The 23,092-nt window shown below is 35.5% G+C and overlaps 1 protein-coding gene across 2 annotated transcripts in view; it reads left to right on the forward strand.

Annotated features, from left to right (window-relative positions):
- The first annotated feature begins 1,141 nt into the window (after positions 1 to 1,141).
- The window catches only part of MFN1 (mitofusin 1), a 30,914-nt gene continuing 8,963 nt past the window's right edge, over positions 1,142 to 23,092 (forward strand). Inside the window, exons 1-10 of one of the 2 annotated variants that reach the window (XM_010976253.3) lie at positions 1,142 to 1,266; positions 2,328 to 2,443; positions 7,076 to 7,211; positions 8,618 to 8,780; positions 11,005 to 11,129; positions 11,924 to 12,032; positions 13,365 to 13,472; positions 15,691 to 15,844; positions 15,961 to 16,028; positions 21,763 to 21,884. In XM_010976253.3, the coding sequence (XP_010974555.1) occupies positions 2,332 to 2,443; positions 7,076 to 7,211; positions 8,618 to 8,780; positions 11,005 to 11,129; positions 11,924 to 12,032; positions 13,365 to 13,472; positions 15,691 to 15,844; positions 15,961 to 16,028; positions 21,763 to 21,884 (1,097 nt within the window). In that variant the 5' untranslated portion in view covers positions 1,142 to 1,266; positions 2,328 to 2,331. Of the gene's footprint in view, positions 1,267 to 1,568; positions 1,590 to 2,327; positions 2,444 to 7,075; positions 7,212 to 8,617; positions 8,781 to 11,004; positions 11,130 to 11,923; positions 12,033 to 13,364; positions 13,473 to 15,690; positions 15,845 to 15,960; positions 16,029 to 21,762; positions 21,885 to 23,092 lie in introns of those variants that run through there. The other variant, XM_031451537.2, reaches the window with a different exon arrangement.

Raw genomic sequence — 23,092 nt, forward strand, 5'->3', positions numbered from 1 at the left:
ATGCCTGTAGCCACCAGAAGCTGGAAGAGGCAAAGAAGCAACCTCCCCCTAGAGTCTCCAGAGGAAGGTGAGGCCTGCTGACACTTACTTTATAGACATTTGGCATCTATAACTGTGAAAGAATAAATTTTTCGTTGTTTACAAATATATATATATCTAATAATGGGCAAGCCATCATTAAAGGCAGAATGGAAATTCTTGGGCAGGAACTGATACTGCAGTCCACAGACAGAATTCCTTTATTAGAGAAATCCCAGTTCTCCTAAGTCTTTTAACTGGCTGTATCAAACACACCCAGATTACCCAAACTAATCCCCTTTACATAGAGTCAACTGATTGTAGATGTTAATCACAAATACTTTCCCAGCAACACCTAGATTAGTGTTTGAGTAACTGCGTACTAGAGCCTACCCATAAAGCAAGTATTATTAGAACTCTGATTTTACAGATGAAGTACCTGAGGCTCAGAAAGATGAAATGGCCTCAGTTGCAAAACTGCGCCTCACTTGCCAACTCTAGAAAGAAATCCCAGGAATTTCCGTTGAGCTTGTGCAGACTAGCAGCAGCGGCAGCGGCGGCGGCTCTCCACCGATGTTAGAAACGCACTCTCCCAATAAATCAGAATCTGCAGCTTAACAAAATCCTCCAGTACAAAATTCCTAAGTACAAAATTTGAGAAGCACTAGTCAAGAATACATCAATTTTCTAAGTTTCACCTGTAATTCAACAAGCACCCACCCACACACAGCTATACTCCAAGCTCAGGAAGTAAATCACGCAAGAATAGAGGGTAGTGAAAAGGTCAAAAGGTTTTCCCTTATCGCTGCTGGCCCTGTAAGCTGGAATCCTTCTGGTCCGGCACCCCGACCCCATCTTATCTCATCCCACCCCTCCTCCTTTTAGCTCTCCTCACTAAATCAGCCACTGGCAGCTAGCTACGCCCAGGCTGGGCAGAGCCTTGGAAACTTTGAAGGGAGAGGGAGGGGAAACCCAAGTTGGGAGTGAACGAAAAGCATTCTTCTGGTAGCATTCCCTGCCCACAACAACTTCTTGCCTTCTGCCCGGAAGAAAAATGGTGATCGGCGTAGACACACTTCCGGCTACGGAGCCAAACAAAATCGGGAAGGACATGAGACCGGAAGTGACCGCCCTTTTGCCTCTACTCCCGCCGCCTCCCCGTCTCCCAGCTTCTCATGGAAGAATGAGGCGATTTGGGGGTTGTGGCTGAGTTGCGGTTGCCGGGTGACAAGTCGGAGCCCGGACAGGGTGAGCGTCCGCTGCCTCGGCTGCCGGCCGGTTCACTTTGCTCGGGGTGACCTTCGCCCGGCCAGGGACAGGGGACGGGGAGTCGTGCGTGGGGCTCTGTGACGAGACGCCGCCGCCGTCCTGCGGAAAAGGAGCGAGCCAGCCGGGTTGCGGGCAGGGCCGGCGGCCGGGTCGGGCCCGCGGAGCCCGCGAGGCCGGAGCCAGGGGGGCAGGGAGCCCGAGCCGGGGCCGGCGCACGAGGGGCGGTGGAGGGGTCTGGCGCCGAGCCCTGCGGGCGGGGCTCCTGCGCCTGATGTGGAAGGCGGGGAAGGCCTTTCCCCAAGGTAGGTGTTCACACCCAGCTGAATCGGGTTGTTGCCCTCACCGTGCTTTCCCGTGCGGCTCCTTCGCTCAGTCGTTTGCTGACCCTTTGGAAAGCTCAGCTTTTTTTACGGCCACTCTGCTCCATTTTATACACATACACATCGGGATTAGACTAGCGTACGATTATTTTTGTTTGGTGTCTTTTCATGAGAAGCTGCCTCAAAAATTTTTCTTGTATTCCTTGAAGCTCTTGGTATTTTGGCTGAAAATTTTAATGCTCGCTTTAAGGCTTGTCCCTCTGTTCGTTGTGATGAGAACTACTTACTAAACCTTAGAATTGCATTATAAACTTGGAATTCTTTTCCCCTGACTTTGTATATCCACCTCCACCCGCCTAGATGTCCAGGTTGAGAAACTTAACTTACTGTTCGTGAATTTGACTTCATCTCACTCACCCTGTTCCTGAGTCACATGCAATCAGAATTTAGCCAGTTTCATTGTCAGCAAAGGGAACTAAAGTAGAAATTGCAGCCACTATTTTGGCCAGTAGGATTCACTTATTTTAGTGGAATATCACCCCAAAGGATTCTTTAATTATCTGACTAAAACACTTCTACCCCAAAACACAATTATCTGCAAGTTATTTTGGAAGTTTGTTTCATTTATTCAATTGGGGAGTTAATGTCGCTGGAAAGTGTCATTAATTAACGTATCTTCAGCATCCAGTTTAATTTGTACTTTTCTAACTTTATTTTCAGCATAATGGCGGAAACTGCTTCTCCACTGAAGCACTTTGTGCTGGCTAAGAAGGCGATTACTGGGATATTTGATCAGTTACTGGAGTTTGTTACTGAAGGATCACGTTTTGTTGAAGGTTAGTTCCTCTAAGTTTTTAAAATAAATTACTTTTGAAAATATATAAAGGTGCTTTATTCTTTCAGCTTTGGTTACTGAACACATATAGGGCATTATGCTAGATGAGGGATACAAATAAAACCCATTTCTGCCTTCCAAAGGAGCAAGATTGAAGATTATTACAGCAACTAAAAAAGGATGCTTGTGTGTGAGGTATTATTACTCTAAGCACTTCATTACATTAATGACTCATTTAATCCTCAGATCAGCACTGAGGCAGATTTTAATCACACATTTAAAGATGAATAAACTAAGGCACAGAAAAATTAAGCACCTTACCTAAGATCACACAGCTGGTAAATACCCAGACTAAAGTCAGGCAGCCCACATTTAGCCATTATACTTATGTCTTCCATCCACTCAGCAGTTAAGCCAAGATCTCAGACGTGTCTTATCCTCTCAAATGAGGCTGGGGTACAGTGGGAATAGAACAAAAGGAGTTATCTTAAAGTGAATGTAACTGTTCAAACAAAGGTGATGAGGACGTCCTACTACAGAATACTACTTTAGAGATAATTGTTGACCTTCAAGGGTAGGGATTGTGTAAACTCCAGTGGGAAACATTTGATAGGCTGGTAGAATCAAACTTTTTGCCTTATCCCTCCCAATCCTCCTTCACCAGATTTTGAGTTCCTTGAGAGTAGGGATCCTGCCTTTTTATTCTATCATCACCAAACGTGACACAATTCAAGTTTTGCTGTTGAATGAGGAAGAAAAGTACTGGTACAGAATCTTAGTTTTCTTTTCCTTTTTTAAAAAAATTAAAGTATAATCCATTTGCAATGTGTTAATTTCTGGTATACAGCATAGTGATTCATTTATGCATGTGTGTGAGTGTGTATATATGTATATTCCCTTTCATATTTTTTTATTATAGGCCATTACAAGATACTGAATATAGTTCCCCGTGCTATACAGTAGGACCTTGTTTATCTATTTTGTGTGCAGTAGTTAGTATCCACAAATCCTGAATTCCCAACTTCTCCAATCATAAGTTTGTTTTCTGTGTCTCTGAGTCTGCTTCTGTTTTGTAAATAAGTTCATTTGTGACCTTTTTTAAAAAAAAAATTAGATTCCAAATATAAGTGATACGATATTTTTGTTTTTCTTTCTGGTTTACTTCACTTAGAATGACGATCTCCAAGTCCATCTATGTTGCTGCAAATGACATTTTATTCTTTTTTATGGCTGAGTAGCATTCCATTGTATAAATACACCACAACTTCTTAGTCATCTGTCAGTGGACATTTAGGTTTCTTCCATGTCTTAGCTATAGTATACAGTGCTGCTATGAACATTGCGGTGCATGTATCTTTTCAAATTAGAGCTTCCTTTGCGCATATGCCCAGAAGTAGGATTGCTGGATCATAGGATAAGTTTATTTTTAGTTTTTTAAGGAATCTCCATACTGTTTTTCATAATGGCTGCACCAAACTGCATTCCCACCAACAGTGTAGGAGGATTCCTTTTTTCTCCATACCTTCTCCAGCATTTACGATTTGTGGACTTTTAAAGGATGGCCATTTCTGACTGGTTTTGAGGTGACACTTCATTGTAGTTTTGATTTGCATTTCTCTGATAATTAGCAATATTGAAGATTTTTTTATGTGCCTGTTGGCCATTTGAATGTCTTCATTGGAGAAATGTTTGTTTAGCTCTTCTGCCTATTGTTGGATTGAGGTTTTTTTTGTTGTTGTTGTTACTGAGTTGTGTGAGCTGTTTGTGTATTCTGGAAATTTAAGCCCTTGTCAGTTACATTATTTGCAAATATTTTCTCCCATTCTGTAAGTTTTCTTTGTTTTGTTTATGGTTTCCTTTGCTGTGCAAAAGCTTCTAAGTTTAATTAGGTCCCATTTGTTTATTTTTGCTTTTATTTCTATTTCCTGGATAGACTGCCCTAGGAGAACATTGCTGCGATTTATATCATAGAATGTTTTGCCTGTGTTCTCTTCTAGGAGTTTTATGGTGTCTTGTTTTATGTTTAAGTCTTTGAGCCATTTTGAGTTTATTTTTGTGTAAGGTATGAGGGAGTGTCCTAACTTCATTGATCTACATGCAGCTATCCAGTTTTCCCAACACCACTTGCTGAAGAGACTGTCTTTTCTCCATTGTATGTTCTTGCCTCCTTTGTCAAAGATTGACTCTAGGTGTGTAGGTTTGTTTCTGGGCTCTCTATTCTGATCCATCGATCCATATGTCTGTTTTTGTGCCAAGACCATGCTATTTTGATTACTCTAGCTCTGTAGTATTGTCTGAAGTCTGGATTATTCCTCCAACTTCACTCTTCAGTATTGCTTTGTCAATTCTGGGTCTTTTGTGATTACATATAAATTTTAGGATTATTTGTTCTAGTTCTGTGAAATGGACTCTGTTGACCTTTGCCCCAATTTTATGGTGAATTCTCCTCTGCTCAAGCCCCTTCATGAATGCTCATGTACCCTTAGCTTAAAACTTCTCCAATTTTGTTGTTCTGGGAGACACTGCTTCAGGAAAAATCCTCAGTGTTCTCAAATAATGTCCTGAGTAATTTGATAGATATCACATTAAATCTATAGATTGCTTTGGGTAGTATGACCATTTTAATGATAGTCTTCCAATCTAAGAGCATAGGATATTTTTCTGCTTCTTTAAATCATCTTTAATTTTCTCAATCAATGTTTTATAGTTCTCTGCATATAAGTCTTTTCACTTCCTTGATCAGGTTTATTCTTAATTATTTTTTTTAATGAGAATTTAAAGGGGATTTTTTTTTTTAAAAACTTTACTTTTGTGATATTTCATTGTTAGTGTAAAGAAATGCAACAGCAGAATCTTAGTTTTCAATTTGGAAAGAATTTGACATGGCACAGTGGCTTTTGAATAATATTTTATTCTTAAAAAGTTGATGGGAAGTGAAGATGAAGTTCAATGTAACATCTTCTGTATATTGAGCCTGTTAATGAATTGAACATTCTCCTAGGAGCTAGCGAATGGCAGCTTTAGAATTTAGATGAATTCAGTGTTACTATTACCTGAAACCTGAGTTTGCTTCTTGGGTGTTGAGCCAGTAGACACAACCAAACCAAAGATAGGGAGAAGGAAGGATTTATTATTACTTTCAGCAAGTCGGGAGAAAACTGGGGTCTTTCCTGAAGCAGTGTCTCCCAGAACAGCAGAACTGGGGAAGTTTTAAGCTAAGGGTACATAAGTATTCATGAAGGGGCTTGAGCAGAGAATTCAGCATACAATTGGGGCAAAGGTTGACAGAGTTCAGGTCATGGTTGATTGAAGTAAGGAGGGCCAACATTCCTTCCTCCACCCAGGTGGTATCCTTAGTTCCCAGAGAACTCAAAGATATACTATTACGTATTTCCCTTGAGGAGGGACTAGGCTCCACTTTATCACTGCACTAATGTTTGCCTTTTCTCTGTCCCTGCATTCCTTTGTTCCCTTAAGATCATTGGTTACTGAGACCTGTTCAAGGACAAGCACTGTGGCCAAACTTAGATACCAAAATGGCTTAGACTGAAATGGATTCTCTTATGTCAAGAAAGCCATTTATGGTTCTCCTTCTCTGAGGACCCCTCCTTAACCTATTTTCTTATATTACTGGTTCTAGAATCTCAGAAAAAAAATGTTGCAAAAAAAGAGGCAAAGCAAGTAAGTTAGGAAGAATAAGTAAGAGCAAGAATAAAATGAAAAACAATGATGAAAGTAATGATACTTAAGCCAGTCTCACTTTTATTCACCAAATTGCATGTATTTTTTTAATGTACTTGAAAAGTATGATGTAAAGCTCAAGTTTAATTAGATGATCACCTGGTAAGTCGTGTCAATTTTTATCTCTAACTGGCACCATTCAGATAGCTAAAGAATCTCCATGTTTTCACCTTCAAAATGAGATGATAAATATATAAATGTAAAAATTTATATTATTGGAATATAAACAAAACTGAAATTCTTTTCTCCTTTTCAAATCCTTGCTTTTGTAGGTACCCCTATTCTTGGAGGAAGGGAGGTTGGGGCTGGGGTAGGCAGTTACCCCCAAACCCGACAGTGGGATACAATCTGCAGTTCTCTTTTCATGTTAGCTGTTTTGCTCCATCTGTGTGGGAAGAAGACAAGAAGTTGTAAAATAGCAAGGTCTTACCTAGCTTGAAGACCTTGAACCATATCTTTTGGTGGGGGGAGGTGGGGTACCCATTCAAACCTCACTCTATTAGCATGTGAATTCCTCTTCTCAGTTCAAGATTTAAAGCTGTCAGGATGGAATAATACTAGGTGGCTATTGGGTTCTAGTTTCTCTAATCAGAAGTGCGATTTTGTCTTAGGTGGGTATTTTGTATCTTTGAAACCTAGATGACTAATAAATGACCCTTTTGACTGGACTTAAGTAATTTTTAATTATTTTGAAATTCTTTTGGACGGTATTTTTTTGACCCATTGCAACGAGGCATTTACCTTTTATCAAATATTCAGATAGCATGGCATTTTTATTTTCTCATGGCATGTTAATACAGAACAAAGCTAAATATATGCATATCTGAAGTATTGTGTTTTATACTTAATATTCATCTTTATTACTTTCTCTAATACCATTTCAATTTTATAGCAACATACAAGAATCCAGAACTTGACCAAGTAGCTACTGAGGATGATCTGATAGAAATACAGAGGTATAAAAACAAGCTTTCCATCATTGGTGAGGTGCTGTCTCGGAGACACATGAAAGTGGCATTTTTTGGCAGGTAATCCTTTTCTTATTTCTTCTCAAGGGTAGTTTTCAGAAATTAGTGGCTTTTCTTGATCATATCCCTAGCTTTGTTTCTAATGTTTCAGCAAGTGCTATTCCTCCCTCTCCTCTTCACAACAGTTTCTGCCTGTGTTAAATGTTAAAGCTATCAGCATGTGAAAGAATTTGTTCATTATAGCTCCTGGTATAACATAAAGCTTTATCAAAGGCAGTCATATTTTTTTAAGGATGCTCACCTCTAAGAATTGGCTTCTGCCAGTTATAAGAATAGAAAAACAAGTGATAAATATAACTTGTGACTTACTGTTTTAAACTTCTATTGATTATCAGGTGTATCTTCCAAAAGGATTTTCAGCTCCATGATTCCCAGAGGGAGAATGGGAAGTGCCATTCGATAACATAACTCCTGGAGTGGTAGAGTAACAATCTCTGCCACAGCTCATGCATTAATCTAAGGATCATTTGTTAACTACCTATATACCATGCATTCTGTTAGGCACATGGGATACAAAGATGACTAGGCCCGTACTTGGTTGTTCAGATATCATATGCTGTGTACCAGTGGAGGCATTAATTTACTCACTAAACTAACCTCATAGGGCTTCTAAGATATTTTCCATCTTAAGGCTTTAGCACTTGCAATTTCCTGTGGTTAGAATTCTCTTTGCCTTGCTCTATGTCTGGCTCCTCCTCAGTCTTCACATCTCATCCTAAACGTTACTACAGCAGAAACCTTCCATGACCACTCTGTCTGAGGTATTCCTTTTTGGTTATTCTCTACTAAAGCACCCTGTTTATGTCCTTGAAAACTTCTCACAAAGCTCTGTGGTTTTTTGGGTTTGTTTTTTGTTTTTGTTTTTTGTTGGTGTTGTCTGCTTCCCCCACTTGACCATACTCTCAGGGCCTTACACAGTCTAGTAGGAAGTAGGTCCGTGAAGGAGGCCACACCTCAGGTAGGGTGGAGTAGGAGTGGGAGGGAAGAGGCCTCCTGAAGAAGTGATGACTCAGTTGTCCTACTTGAGAAGGAGAAATAGGAGTTAGTTTTGGTTGTGAGAAAGGTCCAGCCCAGATTTAAGAAGATGGGATATTAGACCACATCTGGAGATGTGAATACTGTGTTGGGACAAGTAGGCTGTGATTTCAAATTTCCTCAAGAAGCAAGAAAGGTAGAAAGGGCAAGGATAGCTTTATGGGAAATGTAGGATTTGTTTTCCTCAATTTTTCTGAAATGTGCATTGCCAACAGTTGTGTAAATCAAGTTGTCAACGTTTTCATGGAAAGTGTAATCTGATGAAATTTACAAAATTTCCATTCTAAAAAAGTTGGCCTTCGACCCAGTGAAAGAACAAAGTTTTTACTGTTATGTTTTGTTTTTCATGATTTTATGTATTCATTCTTCAGGACGAGCAGTGGGAAGAGCTCTGTTATCAATGCCATGTTGTGGGATAAAGTCCTCCCTAGTGGAATTGGCCATACAACTAATTGCTTCCTGAGTGTTGAAGGGACTGATGGAGATAAAGCCTATCTCATGACAGAAGGATCAGATGAAAAAAAGAGTGTGAAGGTATACTATTGGACCTTTAGCAACAATAATGTACCTGAAATAATGCCCTTAACTTGTTCTTTTAAAAAATGTTTTACAAGATGTCTGCGTTGCTGGAGATGGAAGAATCATTACTGTTTCTATTCATAGCTTTTACAACCATCATTAATGTTTTGAATTTTATTCTTTTGCTTCAGAGCTAAATAACTGAAAGCATAAAACCTGTCCTTAAATAAAAGTAAATTAGAATTAAAAGTTTGTGAAGTTTTAAAAATGATATTCCCAGTGAAAAGAACGTTATTGAAGTGTGCTGTTGCTGTTTAATCTCAAATATTTACTTTCTGCAGTAAACTTTGTTTAAAAAATTGGGCTCTGGAATCTGTTTTTGACACATGTCTGTGCCTTTAGAAACTTTTTACCTTTGGAGTATTTGGTAAGCATATTCATGAGTAAATGTCATAGCTTTCTCAGATAAATGCCAATGGTAGTTCCCTACCTTTCTTAGGTTTCTTAGGGAATTCAGTGGCACTAGATTTTTTCAGCCAAAAGAAGAAATAAAGGAAAAGCAATTATGATGCAAGATGTTTACTCTGGAATGAAAGCAATTGGTAAAGGCAGTGTTTCTCACTGTGGTTACTTTCTCTCAGTCTTAAGATCTCTCCCACGAATGCAAAAGTTCAGTGTGTGAAGATCCATGTTGTTTTAATTTTGGGCTACACTGTAGGTGAATTCATAGGTCTAGTTCTCGTTCTGTGAGTTTGCTGTTTGATCAGAACTGGTAACTCAGTTTGTGTAATACTGTTCAGATTAGTTATGAGCAATACATGAGATGATATTTAGGAAAACATTTTTCAAACTTTTAACCCATACAAATGAAGGCATCACTTTGTAATCAAGATTTTTACCAAATCAGAATTCCAACTACCTGTGGCTTAAGATCCTCAAAGTCAAGCGTGCTGTGCTGTTTCAAGGTAGTCATCTCATTTTTCGTGATCTGTGCTCTCTACCTCCAGTCCTCTTTCTTCTTGCTCTTTTACTCCTCTCCCCTACTGCAGAATTTAAATTTGTTTATCTCAATAAGTGGCCTGCTTTAAGGTATAAATAGACTTTGAGTCTTTGGTGATAATAGTTCACTTAGTAAAATAAATGCGACAATAATAGCTAATACTCTTGCACACTTGTTGTGTACCAGGCACTATTCTAAATACTTGTAATAACTCAAACATCACCACAACTCTGTCAGATAGATGCTTTTATTATCCTAATTTTATAGGTAAGGCATCAGGATTTTAATACAAGTTTATAAATCTATCAGAAAGTTTATGAAAGCAAGCAAAAAGAAAAAAACAAAAACCAAAAACCTACCTAGCATTGTTGCTGTGGAAATTCACTTCAACCCTGTTGTGCCCACTTGAAAATAGATGTTTCCCTGTAAAATTGCATACAAATCACAAAAGAACCATACAGATACATGTGCTGATGCCCTTTCCTTGATTACTAATTTTGTTTTAAACCTTTTGTATTGTATGTTTAACTTAACACATACATGAAAGGTAATAAACTAAGTATGTCAGAAGTCATCTTGAGAAATAGAAATATTGTAATTAAATAGAAAGAGAAGGCATAATCATTAATTTCAAGGAGGCGTGTGTGGATAAGTAACTGCCTGGTGACATTTCTTTTGTTTCCCCCCCTTAGTTACTAAGCAATAAACTCATTTTAGAAGAGTCAGAAAATACAATTAGGCAAAAAGAGGAGAAACTCCAAAACTCACACACTTCCAAAACCAGTGGAAATTCTTTGGTATAGAGTTAAATTGGTGTTTCTCTGTATTTTTAAAACAAAATGCTTTTTTTAATCATATATGCTATTTTCTGATACACTTTTTTCCTCTAAAAAATAGTGTGAATTTCTTCTCATATATACCATATCAATTTCAGGGGTTGCATAGGATTCCATTTCCAGAGTGCCATTTGTTGGGCATTTAGAATGTTTCCAGCCTGGATTATTTTTGCAGAATGATACTGAGTAAACTGTTTCAAGGGCACTATTTTTTTTTTCTATTTGATCATTTTAAACCTCAGATTTCTCAAGATTGCTCAGATGGGTTTCATTTCAAATTATTTAAAGTTCTGCATTTTCTACGTTTTGAAAAAATAAATATTGTACCAAATCATAATATGTTAAATTTTTATTCAATTTGGTTGTAAGTAGAGTTTAATTTTTTCTTTCCTTCCTACTTTAGACAGTTAATCAGCTGGCCCATGCCCTTCATATGGACAAAGACTTGAAAGCTGGCTGTCTCGTACATGTGTTTTGGCCAAAAGCAAAATGTGCCCTCTTGAGAGATGACCTGGTTTTAGTGGACAGGTAAAATTATGTGTGAATTGTTTTCTCATTGTAAAGTTTTATTTAATAGAAGTGCTGCTTACTTTGGCGTGTATTACATAAAAATGTAAAATGGTCAGTTGCTGCTTTGTTCTTTGCTAGATTGTAACTTTATTACAGGAAATTTCAAGAATTGTGGCGCTTCTGTTTTGTTTCTCTAGACTGACTTTGTAGTCTGGATAATTGGCGGGGCTGTCATAGGATACATTAAGCCAATGTATAAACAGTTGGAGTACACTTTTTATAGTATAGGTTGTATATTAAATTTATGTGTAGCAGGTGTTTTTTAAAAAAATTATTTATGCTTATAAGCACTTAAATCTCTGAGCTATACTGAAAATAGCTGCTTATACCTTCATTTTTGATTATGTTTTAGCCTAGTTTATTTTTGTTTTCCTGTACTTATTTTCAGCCTTCCAAAGCATAAAGATTTAAAAGATTAAAATATTGACCATGTTACTTGCCTTGTCAAAAATTGAAGTATTCTGTCTTTAGTAAATAAACTTTTTTTAGCGTTTGTGAAGTTGTCAATTAGATAGGCTCTGGGAGTTGTCAGCAGAATAGAAATATATATAAAGCACAAATTCTCGGCTTTCCACATCTTCTCTCTGATAGGTGAGAAAGTACTCTAAATCTCTTAGGCTTCAAGCTGATAACTGGTAGAAATCCTATCCTTTAGGCTTCAAATAATTGTAAAAGTTTTAAAAAGTTCTCTCTCTGTAATCCAAATTTTCTTTTTAAAGACTGTGTAATACAATTTTTGTTATTCCCCTTAGTCCAGGTACAGATGTCACTACCGAGCTGGATAGCTGGATTGATAAGTTTTGCTTAGATGCTGATGTCTTCGTTTTGGTTGCAAACTCTGAATCAACACTAATGAACACGGTAGGATCTAATCACATTATTTTGTATGAGTGATAGCAAGTGAAATGATGTCTGTTTTAACTCTGAAAAGTGAGGGAAATCCAAATCATGGATTAGAAAGAACCTCTTAATATCAGGGGTGAACAAAGGAGTTTGTGTTTCTGTGGGACTTAGAAAGGCTGATTCTGGTCTTCGTGAGTGTTCCCAGGGTTTCAGTAGCTATCTAGGGTTTAATGGCTCTAACTTCTAGTGAATATTTCAGTTCAAGGTGTGATACATGTTATGTTGTTGACGTTCACTGTGGTTATTTGCCAGTTTCTGAAGGAACAGTCACCAGCATTGTTAGGCTATTGACTTAAGTCTCTTGAATAAAGTGTAACACTCCCACCTCACCTCCCTGTCTGGCAGGCAAGGCTTTTCATGTTTTGAGTTTTGTCAACCTTTTCCAGCTTTACCTGTGTACACTCTAGGTTTCAGCTCACCTGTGTACAATTAAAAAAAATTGTTATGCATAAAAAGCGTATTAATGGCCAAACACCATTAAAACTAGGTGTTACCAGCAAGACCTGTTTTGTCACTGTATTATTAGTGTTTGTATGGCTCGATCTAATCACAAACCAGGCTGCTTTGACAACAGTGACAGTTGTTTATAACCTGATGGTATTAAAAAAAATAGATAAATGTTTAAAATCTGCTTTAGAGTAACTGCATTATTTCAGTGTTGGTTAAACAAACTTTGATATACATTCTGACTTTGGTACTTTTGTTTATATCACTCTTTGCATATAATTCTTCCCCTTCCCAACTTTTTACCCTTCAAAAAGCCCTGTTATCAGTACTTTCAAGCCCATCTTAATCACCACTTCCTTCTTTATGGAGCTTTTTCTAATTTCAGCTGGATATGGTGTCTCCTTCCTAGCATTTATTTATAGTATTTATGGCACATACCTTTCTCCATTGTTTATTATATGTTGTACACGTGTCTTGCGTTATTATTTACTTAGTCTAAATCTTCAAAAAGATTTGAAGTATCTTTTTGAAAATTAGACTATCATATTTAGCAATATCTTTTATGTCCTGCATATAGTAGAAATAAATGAGTATTTGTTAAATTGAATTTCCAAAAAGACTTGTGGGAGTAGGCAAATCTTAACTTTTGCTTTCTTATATTTTAATTTTCTCGTCTTTGAAAGTTTAATGCTCAGAGTGCTTTGGGGTCCTTTATCAATGAGTGTTAATCACTTGTTAAATGGTTCCAACTTTTAGATTCAAATACAATTTCAAATATAAATATACAAATAAAATAGTTTTTTAAAAAAGTAAACATACTGTTGGGTATTTGATGTTTTTCAGGAAAAACACTTTTTTCACAAGGTAAATGAGCGACTTTCCAAGCCTAATATTTTTATTCTGAATAATCGTTGGGATGCCTCTGCATCAGAGCCAGAATATATGGAAGATGTAAGTTATATTTTTCCCTTAAGTTTTGAAATATAGTCATGTACATTGCTGTCTGAGAAAACAATACACTTCATAGAACAGAACATCATAAGCAGCTTTTCCCTTGCCTGAGAAGACTAATTATAGAAAACCTGAAGTGGGTATGTGATAGGGACCAGAGTATTAAGCTACTTTGAAGGAAAGTTGTGTCATAAAAGTAGTATCTAATCATTTTAGATCTTGAAACTTCCTTTTTGTTTTATTTTAATTCTCTAAAGAATAATGTAACAGAAAAGTGTATAGGTCATGTGCCCAGGTGAGTTAATTTTATAGATTTAACACACCTGTGTAAGGATCCCGATCAAGAAGCAGAACATTACCAGCACCCCAGTATCAGCCACTTCCAGCCTCTATCTTCCAACCCAACCCCTAACCTCTGATCATGTCTTCTAATACCCTAGATTAATTTTTCTGGTTGTTCAACTTTACAAAATGGGATCACATAGTATCTACTACTGTATCAGGTTTGTTTGGTTCAGCTTTACATTTGTGATTTGTATCCATACTGTTGTGCATAGTTGGAGTGCATTCTCATGGCTGCGTAGTATTTCATCCCATGAAAACAACGTTGATTTGTTCTTTCTGATAGTGATGGGCATTTGGATAAATTTCCTGTTTTGGGCTATTATAAATAATGCTGCTGTGCACATTCTTATATATGTGTTTTTGGTACACATTGGTGTATATTTCTGTTGGTTATATATCAGTGGTTCTCAATGTGAGGGGTTGGATGATTTTTGGCCCTAGGAAATATTTGGCCATGTCTGAAGACATTTTTTGTTACCACAACTAGGGGAGTGTGCTATTGGCATCCAGTGGGAGGAGAGGTTAGGGATGCTTTTAAACATCCTATAACACAGAACAGCTCCTGTCCCTCAACCAAAGACTTATCTGACTCAAAATGTTAATAATGTAGGAATCAGTAATCTGTAGGTATATATCTAGGAGTGGAATTGCTGGATTACAGGTTAAGAATATGCTGTTTTAATAAGTGGCCCAAGAGTTTTGTGAAGTGCTCATACCATTTGATATTCCCACCAGCAGATTGAGAATTCCAAGTGATTTATATCCTTGCTAACACTTGGTATTTTTTGGCTTTGTATTTCATTTTAGTCATGCTGGTGGTTTGAAACTTCTGTTTAAAAAGAGTATAGAGAATCTGGCATTTGTTCTACATGTAATATTTAATTTGTTTGACACTGCTTTTTCTGATTTTAATAGTAAAAAAAAAAACTTGGAAAATGCATTAAAAAAATAAAACCTACACTATCTCATCACTATTCACATTATATTATTTCTTTAATTCTTCCCCTCACTCCCAGAAGTGGAGTTTTGCTTAATACGAAGCTTTATATCCTGCTGTTATTAACTCTTGTTTTATAATCATGCTCTTTTCAAATCAGGGTCACATTTAATCATCAGAGAATTAGGAAATATCACCCACAGATTGTTCTTCTCCATTCCAATTTAGCTGAATTTTATTAAGTCTTAACATGGAGGTCTGTTATCATGGCCATAATGCTAAACCCTAACTACTAACACTTATTCTTAATTTAAATATCCAAATGCTAGTCTTAAACCTAATAATACAAACCCAGTCCCTAGCTAATGCATTCTCCCCAACTTTAATTCCCAGTGTTTCTTAAAAGAAAAATATACCATGTATGTTCTGAATTTAAATAAAAATAACTTCATTGTAACAAATTTACTGTAGCATTTATTTTCTGATTTTAAAGGCATTAATAGATTCATTGTAGAAAATTTGAAAAATAGGAAAAGCATAAGGAAGAAATAAAAATGTTATCCATTTTTGTGGGTGTTGCTGGCATACCACCTATTAATTTACACAAATATATATATATCTATCTCATATATTCTTAATACAGAATTAGGAACCTTTTCCCATGCCATTAAGTACTAACATTTGACTACAATATGTTTCATAATGGATGTGTAGTATTTGGTGGTCCATCAGAATTTTAAATTAAATATTCAAGAAGAATCATTAAGTTAAGAGAAAGATTTCTTGTCAGGCAAGTATCAAACTTCATTTATTAGAATTTTTGGATTTGTTGAGTGTATGGCAGCTGTTACTTTAATATTATAAATGGAGTTTAGTATAGGCCTATAGCTGTTGGCTGTAATTATGTTTGCCCCTTTTAATACTGTTTTTCTCTAGGTACGCAGACAGCACATGGAAAGATGCTTGCATTTCTTAGTGGAGGAGCTCAAAGTTGTGGATCCTTTAGAAGCACAGAATCGTATCTTTTTTGTTTCCGCAAAGGAAGTCCTTAGTGCTAGAAAGCACAAAGCACAGGGGATGCCAGAAGGTGGTATGTATTCAATATAGACTTCCTTTTGAAATTCATGTATAGATTATAAAAATGGCATTCTAGAAATCCTATCTTGCTATTTACTAGATTTTTAAATCTTCACCTAAATATTACAGGTGGGGCACTTGCAGAAGGATTTCAGGCAAGATTACAGGAGTTTCAGAATTTTGAACAAATCTTTGAGGTAGGAATTTTGTGAATGTATTAACTAATAGAAAACCCTAGCATTGGTTGAAGAGTGATCACAATCTTCTGTTTTCACTACTTAAATCTTTGTCAATAACCTTTGCTATTATTTAGTATAGTTTCTGACACAGCAAGTGAAACAAGGAGAGTTTGAAGAAAGTCCCTGCAAAATGGATGACACGTAAGAATAGAGAATTAAAGATTGTAATTTCTTCTTATTCTTTTTCCTTATGTATTTGTATTTAAATGAGACACTTTTCAAGTGTGTGTTGTGCAATGAGTGAAATTCCCTATATTCAGTAGTTAAGGATAGGATTAAAGAAATGTAATTGCTGTTGGGGTGGATAATAGAGCAAAATGAACATCTTTTTTCTTTTGTACCATACTATTTGCAGAGAGAGATAGAACGTAGTTAATGTCATTTGACAAAAGTATTACATTTCTAAACTGTATTGTCATCTGTTGATTCTCTACGTTTTATGCCAAATGTCCTGAATAAACAAATACAAAAAGAATTAAGATAAAGGTCCTGTATTTTAGGAATCTGGTAGGAACTACTGAGGTTCGTGAATAGCTAACGTGTGTGCAGCACTGGGGATGGAGGATGCTTCCTTATGTTTTGGTCTAGGTGTTTTATTCAGACATTAAAACTCATCCTACATTTGACTGAAAAGTTCTTCAGATGTTAATCTTCTTACCTCTTATTTAGCTCTGTCTAGCTTGCTTATTAGATTGCATGTCTCCTCCTCACCCCAGATGAACACAAATACTTCAGAACTGAAAAGACTTCCGTCTGTAATTATTCTTCCTTGTAAGTAGTAAATGCATGAATAGTAAGGACATGAATGTTGAATGTACTTGGCAGAATTTTTAAAGTTACACATTTGCTCACTATCCCCCATTTTTCATTTGGTGAGAGGGAGAAAGACCATTAGGTAGATGAAGGTAAAGTGTTTAAGAAAACCCACTCCCAGCTATCTTGGTAAGGTGTCTCTAATTGTTCAGAGGCCCCTGGGAAATCAGCAGATACCCTCTCAAGTTAAGGCAGAGGATACATGATGTCCCAGTTACTCAAAGACCATTGTTTATTTTCTTTCCCTTTTGCTTTTGCAAAAGGTTCAATGCTGTCCTCACTCATCAGTTACAGTCATTTTATCCATGGGGAAAATATCGGGGAGAGTATCTGTTGTTGTTTCTGTTTTCTTTTCTTACTTACTGAGTTTTTCTTTTGTCTTGTGTCTGTCATTCATTTTTCCTACCAAATCATATACTATTCAGTTATACATTTATACCTCTTTCCTATTGGTTCCTGGTACAGCTTTTGCTTTCCCAGAATATCTCCTTGAAGAGGTGGGAATGAGAAGAATAAAAGATGTGCTGTAGAGCACTGGTTCCCACACCCGGCTGATCATGAGAAACCCGAGGTACTTTAGAGAACTGCAGCTTCCTGACCTGCCCCAGAGACTGATCCAGTAGGGCTGGGATGGACCTAGGAATCTGGTATATAGTCAGAACTGCAGTGATGGCAACAATCAGGCAGACTTAGGAACTGTTCTTTCTAGTGTTTTTGAAAGAAACATGGTATTTCTCTTTTTTACTGTAAAGGTTCATTTGAGAATCTAAAAGTGATAAATGGACAAAACTGAGCAGGAGATTTTTTTTTTACATGAAGTTGTAGAGAATGTCAGGCTTTAGAGGTTTGAAATTTTTGTTTAAAACTATGATAGATGTAAAATGAGCATCAGCTGGAAATTTTTTGTATTTACCTCAAGAAATAAACAGATAGGCAAAAAATTTTGTCTGGATGGCAAACCTCTTTTTGGTAACTACATTGACAACTCTTCAACATTTATCCAAAGCTGAAATTTATTAATTAAAAAATCAATTTTGGTAATTTATGATTGCCTATAAATTTGTACATTCCTGAGAATTCATAATTTCATAGTATAAAATTATTTAAAATATTTTATATCCCTTATCTATATATCTATATAGACTTATATATGGATATATATAAAGGATACAAGAAATGTCTATGTATTTTAAACATTAATTGGATTTGCTAATGATTTGATTGCTTTGCTCTATCCAAAGACCCAGGCCTACTCCTTGGTTAATTTATCAATTAATAAATAACATTTTTTGAGTTTTGTTCATTAAATTCTCTGTTTCCTACTGCTTTCATAATATAAGTGGAATTGTTTTTTGCTTTTTGATCTTTGAGAAAGAATTTAGGGCTATGAATTTGTGAGTGTAGCTTTGGATGTACTCTTTGGGTTTTAGTATCCAGTTTTCATTGTTGATTATTTTTAATTATAGTTTTTGGCATTTCCTATTGAATACAGGAGTTATTGAAATTCAAATGTTGGATTCTTCTCATCTAACTTTTCTTGGTTTCTTTGTGTTGTAATCACAGAATGTGGTGGCCTTTACACACATTTTCTCTGTTTCTAGAATTCATTTTTGTGTAAGTTTGTGTAGTCTTATAAGATAGTTTTTGTGAAAAGAAAAACTTTACCAAGTCACCATTTTTATCCAATGGTCTGATCTTTGCAGTGGACTTCTTGAGATTCATTTGGTTTAAAAGAAGCTAAATACTGTGAATGATCAGGGTACCAAGTTAAATTTTAAGTCAAGTAAAATCAATCAAGAAAATCAATGTTGATTCTGTTAATATGTTTTCTTATTGTTTTCAGCCTATATTTGAACAGATGTATATTCTGAAGGCAGTTTAGAAATCTGAATTTTTTGCCCAAATATTTGGCCATTAACTATTCTTAATAGTTTTGGTTGCATGATAGAAAAGAGGTATAAAATAAAATGTCAGTGAATTTCTTGTAAAGGACATTCTTGGGACAACTGGCAAAGTTTGGAAATAGACTGTATGTTAGGTTAATAATATTCCCAGTGATAAATGTTCTGAGTACAATAATTATTTTCTGGTTGTACAGGAAAATATCCCCGTTCTTAGGAGACACATGTTAATATATTTAGTAGTAAGGTTGTGGTGGTTGCAATGATCTGTCAAATTGTGCAGCAAGAAAATATATATACAGGTATGTATAAAAATATATGAATACCTGCATAGACTTATCTCTACATATTTGTATGGAAAGAAAGAAGGAAAGGTAAACAAAGCTGAATGTTAACATTTGGTATATTTACTTGAAAGGTATCTTGTATCTTGTTGTTCTTTTTTGCCCTTTTCCTGTCCATTTAAAATATTTCAGAATAACACATTGGCAGTGGTGAATAACATGTTATTGGGTGTTTGGGGTGTGTTATTAAGGGGACCTGACAAGTTTGTTTTATATTTTAATTACATATAAATATTAATACTTACAAATTTGTAACTACATATGATTAAATTGCCAGCTGTCTTCTTTAGATGCTATTAGAAAATCAGATGATCTTGAGATGTGATTATTGTTTTGGTTCTAAATCTTTAATAATTTTTAAAGCAGCCTACAGGAGACTCTGACAAGATGGAATTTAAATTGTCTGCTGTAGTATTTGAAGTATCTCCTTTGGAAATTGGAGTTCCTGATAAAATAAGTCTGGGAACTACTGCATGCTGTATATGTCCCCACAGAGATTCTTCAGCATATTATGTTTGAAGGTCTCTGAGAAATGGTTCAGTAAAGAAACTTTATTTAAATTGTCATTTCTTACACTTATTTGGGAATAGAGTATTTCTCTTGCAATTAACTCTTGGTATTTTTATGATCAGTGGGAACATTAATGTGGGATATTTTTTAATTAGAAAAAGATTGCCTGTTTTCTTCTTTATATTTGTTCATCGTGTATTTTTGAATCAAGAAGTAACATATATTGTCTAATAACCTTGGAGTTCTTTTCTTTTTGTCTGGTCTAGCTCTAATACTGTGCTGTTGTCTACAAATTTGGGGTCTTCATTGCTGATATCTAGATCTGCTTCATCGAGGAACATAAAATTTTCTTTAACTTTTTTTCTTTTAAAAACATTTTTATGCTTTTATTATAGTTTTGTTGAGGTTAATTTGGCCATTTTTGAGACCATTATTTAAAGTAAAATCAAAGCTTTTTTTAGACATTTAAAAACAAGCAGTTTGCACTTTAAATGTTGAATATTATGTAGTTATTGGTGGTTTTTGCTTTGGCATGTACAGAGCAGGAATACTGTAACTTCCTACCACTAATTTGCTTCAGGATTAGTGATAATTGAATGATGCATAAATGACTTGGTCATGAGCAGATGTGAGGCTATGCAGTGAAAAAAAATCATAGGCTCTGAGTGAAGGCTTTTAAACTGTTAACTAAATGAATTACTCTCATGTGCCCTTTAGCTAAAGAAATGAATCTGTGTTGTTTTCTATACCTCAAAATACCAAAGGTGACAGCTAAAATGGCAAGGGAGAATTTAAAACTTCCATCTTAGTGAAGTGAACAAAATAATCATTTTAGAGACGTGAAGGCAAAATGGATTAAAAATAGAATATTGAATGAATACGTAATATACTAATGATTTTAAGATAACAAATACAGTGCCAGAGTATTAAGTGAATACCTTCTAAAGCTTGGAAGCTATTTATTTTGACAAAGGATAGTAATACTTTAGGGTGTAATTACCATAATTTGTACTAGTTATGTATATAAAGTTTAGGATGAATTCATGGAAATATTGGAGAGTCTGGGAGCATATTCCAAGTTTAAAAAATTTTATCATAGAAGATAAGCATGATCTCCTAGAAAACATCTATTGTAGGTATTGTTGTGACCCAGATGAACATTTCTTGATTGTTCAAAGACCAGATAGGATTTTTCTGTTAATACTTGCAGTTACTTCCAGATGTTACGTCAGTACAGAATTTGACTGTTAAAAAGTGAAAGGCCAATTTTAATTTGATCATTTTGCAAGCTTTAATGGTGAATCACAGTAAATGTTTTAAATAACAAGTAATGTGCATATATATTGAAATTGAGATAAAATTTCACAAACATTCATCATATGTGATACTTTCTAATATATTTTCTTCTGTTTAAAAAAACACTGGTCATGAAACATTAACTGATTTGTACAACTATTAATGAATTTTGAGCTTCAGTTAGCTTGAAGGTGAAACAGATGAGATAAGGTCTTCTGACCTGTATGCACACAGTATAGACCAGTGACAATAGTAGGGTTATCTTTGAAATAGCTATAGATATTTTTCTATAGACAATTTGAACTATTAGGTTGTTGCTGTTAAAGAGTATTTTTCAATTTGTTCAAGCTTTAATCTACAGAAGTCCTTTTTAAATAACCTTATGTGAATCATAGCATTCAACTAATATTTTTAATGTAGAATTCTAATTCATGGCCCAATTAAGAACTTTATTAGGTTATTGATTGCAAATATGAGAAAAATCAAGGTAGATGGACTAGAAGTAAAGGTGATCCAAGTAAAATTAATAATTCTAATGAGGAAACGTTTTGTAACATTGAAAATAGTACCCTGTTTATTTATTTTTAAATGTAATACAGTCAAAGAACCATTGCACATTACTGTGTAAAATTACACAAAGATATGAACTTGCTGTTAAAGCCTTTTTACTTTTGAATCCTTGTCATTTTTTTTAACGTTTACAATTTTAAGTTGTGTTTATCATACATTTATTTTCTATCCTTATGTGAACAGCAAGTTTTTGTGTTTAAATTCCTGAAAATTTTGGGATGGAATTACAGTAATGTGTTATGGCTTGGGCCCTCGCAGGAGTGTATCTCGCAGTCAGCAGTGAAAACAAAGTTTGAACAGCACACTATCAGAGCTAAACAGATTCTAGAAACTGTGAAAAACATAATGGATTCAGTAAACGTGGCAGCAGCAGAGAAAAGGTATGAATTCATTTTATTGCAAAATAAAAATGTTTTTGTGTCAATTCCTTAGACACTTAGAATTCCTTAGACTACGGTTCAAATTGTTACATTATTAAATACTTTTCACACTAACATCAACCTTGTAGGCTTGGCAGATGCCTACTTACATGATTTTAAGTGAATATTTGAAACTAATTATTTCTTCTACAACCTTGAACACATCATTTACATTCGCTGGATCTCAGTATTCTCGTGTGTGAGTTGTGATTTTAAAATGTTCAGTGGCTTTAAAATATCTTTAAAACAGTGGAAGAACCACTTCTTCAAGCAGGATTTTTCAAAGACTTCTAAAACAGGTGATCCTCTTTTTTACATTCAACCCATCACTCATCTTTCATATATGCATACATTGAAACCTTGAAATGACTCTTTTATGCCAGTTGTGGCTTTTTATTGGCTTGTAAACGAACAAGGTGATACTGCCTGCCAGCCAGTGAATGTGGTAAACACTGCTCTATATGTCATACTGTACTGCAGTATTTTATTCCATTATATTATCTTACAAAGGAGAAAACAAATACACAAAAGTACTAACACTATCGGAAAAAAAAAGGGTAGTTCTTACAAACTTGATACACCTGAAACAAAGATCAGGATATTGTTTTATGTGACAAACAATGTGAAGCCTCATTTGGACTTCGAAGTGGGCTTAAGCCAATGAAAGGAAAGATATAAAGCATCTAAGAGTAAGACCAAGATGACATAAAAATTGGGAATTTTAAATGTACTTGATTTTGCTGGGAACAAAACTCCACTCATATCTAAGTCTGTTGCCTAATTTTGACGCAGGAATGCATTATGTACAAAATTAGAGAATTTGCAGAATTTGTTAAAACACAAGGGTCAGAACCCTAGAGTCTGATCTCCAGCCCTGTGCACTGTTTCTGTATTATGAGCTTGGTTGCTTTATTATGGTAGCTAAAGTGAGTATTGGTCAACCAGATTGACCTTAATATCACTAATTTTTATGAAAATATAGGACATTGAAATAAATCTGGCACAAAAAAGATGTGATTTGAGGATGGTTTGTATGATTATGTCTTGGGAACTCTTAGCTAAAGATAATCTTAAAATCTTTAGGCCATTGTTCTCCTGTATCATCCAAGTTGACAAATTTTAACAGATAGTAAATACTCTAGGCTTTGTGGGCCATGCTGTGTTTTTTT

The sequence above is a fragment of the Camelus dromedarius genome, chromosome 2 (assembly GCF_036321535.1).
Source record: "Camelus dromedarius isolate mCamDro1 chromosome 2, mCamDro1.pat, whole genome shotgun sequence".
Lineage (NCBI taxonomy): Eukaryota > Metazoa > Chordata > Mammalia > Artiodactyla > Camelidae > Camelus > Camelus dromedarius.